General features: G+C 36.4%; 1 protein-coding gene across 1 annotated transcript in view; it reads right to left on the bottom strand.

Annotated features, from left to right (window-relative positions):
• Positions 1 to 5,627: 5,627 nt before the first annotated feature.
• The window catches only part of LOC115219895, a 10,035-nt gene continuing 8,162 nt past the window's right edge, over positions 5,628 to 7,500 (bottom strand). The window contains exon 4 of the mRNA XM_029790202.2: positions 5,628 to 5,862. Coding sequence (XP_029646062.2) covers positions 5,708 to 5,862 — 155 coding nt within the window. The 3' untranslated portion in view covers positions 5,628 to 5,707. The remainder of the gene's footprint in view (positions 5,863 to 7,500) is intronic.

Raw genomic sequence — 7,500 nt, forward strand, 5'->3', positions numbered from 1 at the left:
GCACCATCCAAGTGTGATCGTTGCCAAAGCAGCCAACTTTTGAGCGTGATCGTTACCAACGTTGCCTTACTGGCCCCTATGCCGGTTGCATGTGTAAAAAGATTCGAGCAAGGTCATTGCCAGTACCACCTGACTGGCCCTGTGCCGGTGGCACGTAAAAAGCACCCACTACACTCTCGGAGTGGTTGGCGTTAGGAAGGGGATCCAGCTGTAGAAACTCTGCCAGATCAAGATTAGAGTCTGCTGCGGCCATCTGGTTCATCAGCCCTCAAGGCAAAATCGTCCAACCCATGCCAGCATGGAAAGCGGATGTTAAACGATACGCTTTCAAATTTGTAACATGTTGAATATTCCCTCCCTACACTGAACACATATATACATGTACATATCATATACATACATACATAAAACTTAGATATGTTTTGACCAAAGATTGGTCCAGGCCATGTCTAACTTAATAGCACCACCTGATAGGATTATCTAAATCCTGTTTAAGTCAAGTTTTGTTTATGGTCCATTCAAGTAGTGAGTTTTTGTACATACATACATTTATATATATACATATATATAATATAAAGAAGCAACAGGATATCAAATACGTCATCATAATACAAGACATATCAATTAGTTAATTAATTATATATATATATATGTGTGTGTGTGTGTATATATATGTATGTATATGTATGTATGTATGTATGTATTATGTATGTATGTATGTATGTATGTATGCATGCATGTATGTATGTATGTATGTATGGTATGTATGGTATGTATGTATATGCTTTTATGCACATGCTTGCACAAACACATTGTATGTTATCATCAAACACCCACATATCAAAAGACCATATGGCACCAGCATACAAGTTCCAAATCCCATCATGTTACCCTCTGAAAGATCAATTTGTCAAAGACAGAACAGAAAAATGAGCAAAAGCGAAATGAAGTTTCAGACTTGATCATGGGATTATCGGAAATAAATGATAAAATTAAATATGAGAAATTCTTGGAATAAATGACAAAAACATGTTTAACCAAAAAAAGGAGAAAAACAATGATAAAAAAAACAGCAATGATAAAAAAAAATAGTAATGATAAAAAAAAATAGTAATGATAAAAAAAACACACACACACACAGACACATGCATTCAGCAGGCTTCCACACAGTTTCCATCAACCAAATTTCATTCACCACTTGGCATTGGCCAACTTAAGAGATTACAATCACTGTAGTAAAAGATATTTGACCAACGTGGGGTAGCTTTAGATTGAACCAAGGATCAACATGATTGCCAAGCACACTTCTGAACCACACCTTCAACCACTCCCTGTCTATGCTTTATGGATACATAAAATTAATATTCAGGTGAAAGAACGAGAAAAAAAATGAGGATATTACATGCCAGTGTCTAGGTCTGATTTTTCTTTTTTCACTCCATTGTTAAGAATATTAATCTAATGAATAGACAGGTAAATGAGGTGGGAAGCAAACGTGAAACAAAGAACACACACACACACATACATACATACACAAATACACACACACATACACAAATATACATACACAAATACACACACAAATACACATACACATACACACAAATACAAACACACATACACAAATACACATACACACAAATACAAACACACATACACACACAAATACACACACACACACACACACACAAATACACACACACACACACACAAATACACATGCACACACAACTGCACACACAAATACACACACACACACACACAGACAAATAGACACACAGGTATTATTCTAACAAATACACACACACATACACACACACAAATACACACACACACACACACAAATACACATGCACACACAACTGCACACACAAATACACACACACACACACACACAGACAAATAGACACACAGGTATTATTCTAACAAATACACACACACACAAATACAAACACACATACACACACAAATACACACACACACACACACACAAATACACACACACAACACAAATACACATGCACACACAACTGCACACACAACTGCACACACAAATACACACACACACACAGACAAATAGACACACAGGTATTATTCTAACAAACAAACAAGAAGTATTGTATTAAGAACTGTACTATCTACACAGTAGTAACCTAAATTTATGTTGGCCTCAACGAATAAATAACAATGATTTTGAAAAGACATTCTCTCTAAAGTATATATCATTCACATACACACACATGTACATGAGTATAAAATGTATGTATATATTATATATATCTTTTATCTTTTATTTTTTTTACTTGTTTCAATCATTGGACAGCAGCCACGCTGGGGCACCACCTTGAAAAAATGTTTACTTGAACAAATTGACGCCAGGACTTGCTTTTTAAAAATCTGGTACTTAGTCTATATGCCTCTTTTACCGAAATGTTAAGTTACAGGGACATAAACAAACTAACACCAGTTTTCAAGCTGTTTCTTCATGATGCACGTCTGTATATTCCCGTAATTGTGCGTTTGTTTTATTTTCAATGAGAAAATACGAGTTGAAATTCCTGGTGAATGATAAAATATATTTTGTATATATTAAAACGATGACTGGAATATGTGTTACCATTTTAACACTGTGTTACACACGTTTCATTCTTTTAAATTTGAAATATTTTTGATTTTGATAGAGGCTTTTTTTAACAACCCCCTTTCAGTTCATAGCTGACCTCCTCGGAAAGACGAAAAGTAGGAGGTTCAAATGCTTGAAAGGGAAACAGAGTGGCAGCAGCATATGCCAACCCCTGAAGAGACATTCTATTACGAGGTTATTCCTTTCCCCTGCCAATGCTCAAACACCACACCTGTTTCGACATGGCAGATTTTACATTCAGCAAAGTGAGGGCAATGGGGCCAAAACCTCTGAGTAGCACCTGGGACAGAGCAGCTCTAGCGTTCATTTCAATGACATACAATGATTGCTGTATTGAGAGTATTACCACACCCAACTCCATAAAATTTCAAGCAGGAGTATAACAAAAATTTCCCATAAAGATTTGTGGTTGAATTAACGAGTAAGGTTAATATTTACAATGAATTTACCAAGTACACCTGACACACCGTAGAGTAAACACGTCCCTCACCTGTTTATTTCCACCTATAAACGACACCCAAGGAATTTCTTTCAAGTGTTAACTGTATTATTGTGAATCTATGGGTAAGGATTCACTCATGTAAGATGTTCCACGTGTATGCATGAGTGATTAGACAAACGAAAGAAAAAAGCACTCAATACATTTAGTAGGAGCTACAGGTTATTTAAACTAGTATGATTTGGATCCATGTGGCTTAAAGTTAGAAACCTGCACAACTTTAAGTCACATGGGGCTGAATCAAACTGCTTTAGATAATAATATATGCATATATATGTGTGTATCTATCTATCTATCTATCTCTCTATCTATCTATCTTCTGTCTTTCTATCTATCTCTCTCTCTCTCTCTCTCTCTTTCTCTCTCTCCCTATATATATATATATATTCCGTCCAACCCATGCTAGCATGGAAAACAGACGTTAAACGATGATGATGATGATGATGATGATATATATATATATATATATATATATATATATATACATATAACTTTTTGAAAAGGTTCCTACAGATAATGGTTATATTTTCCATACTGAAATCTACCCAGAAATATTTGTTGATTTTGAAATTAATAATTATTTACCCTTATATTATTAATAAATAAATATATATATATATATATACACTCACACACACACATACATACATACATATATATATATATTCTTTTATGTGTGTCAGTAATTTGACTGTGGCCATGCTGGAGCACCACCGTTAGTCAAGCAAATCGACCTCAGGACTTATTCTTAGTAAGCTTAGTACTTATTCTATCTGTTTCTTTTGCTGAACCGCTAAGTTACAGGGATGTTAACACACCAACATCAGTTGTGAAGTGGTGTTGTGGGGGGGGGGGGCAAACACAGACACACAAACATGCACACACATACACACACGCGTGCACACACACATACACACTCACATATATTTATATACAATGGGCTTCTTTCAGTTTCCATCTACCAAATCCACTCTCAAGGCATTGAAGCTATAGTAGACGACACTTACCCAAGGTGCCACACAGTGGGGATGAACCTGGAACCATGTGGTTGGTAAGCAAGCAACTTACCACACAGCCACCCCTACATACATACATACATACAGACAGACAGGTAGATAGATAGATATGTAGATAGATAGATAGATAGATAGATAGATAGATAGATAGATAGATATCTTCTCACTCACATACATACACACACACAAATGTTTTGCTATATACAGACATCTGTATATACATATATACAGATACGCATACATCTATATATACATATACATATATATATATACATATAAATATTTTGTTACACACACCTATATGCACTTATACACACTTTAGATATATACACATAAATATACCAAGCTATTTTTTTGTACTTTTTTCCCTCAATGAACTCTGGCCAAGCTGGAGTTTCACCTTTCCCAGTACTTCGCACAGGTACTTGTTTTCTTTTCATCTTTATTTGTCAATCCAATAAGTTACAGGATATAAAAATCGAATCTGAGATCAAACACAACTGGGCTTCATGACGTTTTTTTTCATTTTTCTGGACTTAATAAAATGAAGTACCAGTGATGTACTTGGGGCTGGGAGAGCAATATAATTGACTAAATCCTCGTCCCGAATTTCTGGCCTTGTTCCAATATTAGATATGATGATGATGATGATGATGATGAGGAGGAGGAGGAGGAGGAGGAGGAAGAGGCAGAGGAGGACGACAACCATAACGACGACGACAACGATCATATAATCAGAGATATGATGGTAGTAACGATGATTACTAATTATCATCATGATTATTGTGGTCATTGTCGATGTTGTTGTTGTTGCTGTTATTAAGGTGGAAAGTCGGCAAAATTGTTACTGCACCAAACAAAATGCTCCATCTGCAGGGTTTTAAGTTCAAATTCTGCCAGGATTGACTTTGTCTTTTACCCTTTCAGGGGTTGATAAAACGTGTGCCAGTCAAACACTGAAGTCAATGTACTCCACATAATCCCTCCAGCAAAACTTGTCAAACCTCAAGAAATTTTCTTAGGATTCTTGCAGGAAACAAAGTAGAACTTTTCCTGCAGGTTACCATTTTAGTCTCAACTCCAAAATCTTTCAGACTCTTAGGTGGCAGTTTGCAGGTAACGCCAAGTGTACCAGTCTTCACAGGAATAATTGTCCATCTTAGTCTTCTCCGATCTCTTCATCTCTCTGGCTAGATTCTGTTATTATTATTAAGTGGGTGAGCCGTTAGAACCATACTTAGTGACGCTTATTCTGGCTCTTTTTACATTTTAAGTTTAAATCCCACCAAAGTCAGTTTTACTGGTATTTCATTTTATCGAGCCCTTTCGGGGGCCTTTAGAATAAAGTACCAGTAATGTATTGGTACTGATGTAATTGGCTTGCTTTCTCCCATCAAAAAGCTGGCCTTGAGCCAAAATTTAGAGAGTATTAATATAAGTATGATCAACATCATCATTATTGCCATAGTTTTTTCCCTCAATATCACCTTAATGTAATGTAGTCCAATTTCCCATTTTTCCCTCCTTTTTCCACTGGAGTAGAAGTGTTTAAAATATATGCAAAACTGAATTAAATCCAAGGTATTTGAAGTTCTTTATGTCACGAGAACTGACTTTCGGTGGTAGAAAGTAGAAAAGCAGAGCAAGTATAATCACTATAAACATTGTGAATTCCAAGCGTGTGTACCGGTCATTTCGTCGAACTGCAAATAGAAACATTTAATAAAGATAATAAAACATAGAAGAAGCATGTAACAGTCCAAATAACATTTGTAATACGTTGGTGATAAATCACTGATGATAATCATATAACATAACATACAGCATACACATTTTCTTTTACTTTCTTTTACTGGTTTCAATCATTAGACTGCAGTCACGATGGGGTACAGCCTTCAAGGGTCTTAGTCAAACAAGTCAACCTTTGTACATTTTTTTCTTTGGAAAGTCTGGTACTTATTCTATCGGTTTCTTTTATTGAACTGCTAAGTTATAGTGACCTAAACAAAGACTGGTTGTCAAGTGGTAGTAGAGGATAAACACAGCACACATGCACACACACACACACAACACACACACACACACACACACAAACACATACATCACTTAATATACCCAGGATTTAAATTTGAGCTACTTTTAATAATAACGTAATAATAATGAAATTATTGTATACAGTGCTCAGGTGCACCACAACTTGTCAAAAGTGCGTATAAAGCATATGCAGTAATGTACAAATGTCTGGAAAGTGAACAGTGTATGAGTCAGATACATGCTTGCGTGTGTATGGAGGGGAGAAAATCAGGCGTAGTGTTGGCAAATCTCAGAAAGCATGGAAGTTTTGAAGGATGCAGTGCTCCGACAACTAACAACTGATGCCGGCAGTTTGTTCAATGCTTCAGCAACTCTTAGCGTGAAAATATGTTTCCAAAAGTCATGGGAGCTGTGCTGTTTTCTGACTTTGTAAACATGTCCACGGGAGTTAGACAGGTGGAGTTTGAAAAGGTGCTCAGAGTTATTGTTTGTAAGATGGTTAATAATTTTATGTTTCATACTGTGAAAGCTATGCATTTCAAAGTAAACTTTCAGACTCAAATATACAAGATTGTCTGAGCATTATATTTTCAGAGACATGAAACTAATTGTAGCTAGAATCCAAATCTTGTTCATACTGAGTGATTTTTTATCTCTCACTGGATGGAGCAATTTTTTGCTGATCCCACCAATAATGGAATGGCACATTTTATATCTGTCTGTCTGCTTGCTGCCTACCTGCCTACCTACCCACCTACCTACCTGCCTGTCTATCTATCTGTCTGTCCATCTATCTATCTATCTATCTATGTCGAACGACTGCTGTCACGTGTGGGACGTGTCGGTTTATCAGCCGAGTCTATCGTTAATATCGTCACGCCTCCTTCCTTCAAACGGGAAGGAAGAGCTATTTTCATCATCCTTGTGGCTATGGCGAAAGAATGTATCTGGTGGACGCGTCTGAAAGGATTAGAGACGAACACTTTCCTCTCTGGTCAATCTCTCATCAACTTCTTCAAGTATCACTTGAAAAGGAAGGTGAGAGGCAACTTTTGTATAGCGAATGTTTAAAAAAAAAGATGGGTGAATTTAGCAAGGATGGCACGTATGAATGACGAAGCCACCTTGAGCATAATCCTATGAACCTGGAAAATTTAAAAGAGAGGGTTACCTACTTGCAAACAAATGTGGTAACATGTAACATTATTGACCAAGGTTACCGTGGTCTTTTCCGTAGGCTTTTCTTTCCACAGATAAACCTTATCTGCTTCCCCCTTTACACTTTACATCATGACACTGTTCATCGA

This window comes from Octopus sinensis, linkage group LG15 (genome assembly GCF_006345805.1).
Source record: "Octopus sinensis linkage group LG15, ASM634580v1, whole genome shotgun sequence".
In the NCBI taxonomy this organism is placed as follows: domain Eukaryota; kingdom Metazoa; phylum Mollusca; class Cephalopoda; order Octopoda; family Octopodidae; genus Octopus; species Octopus sinensis.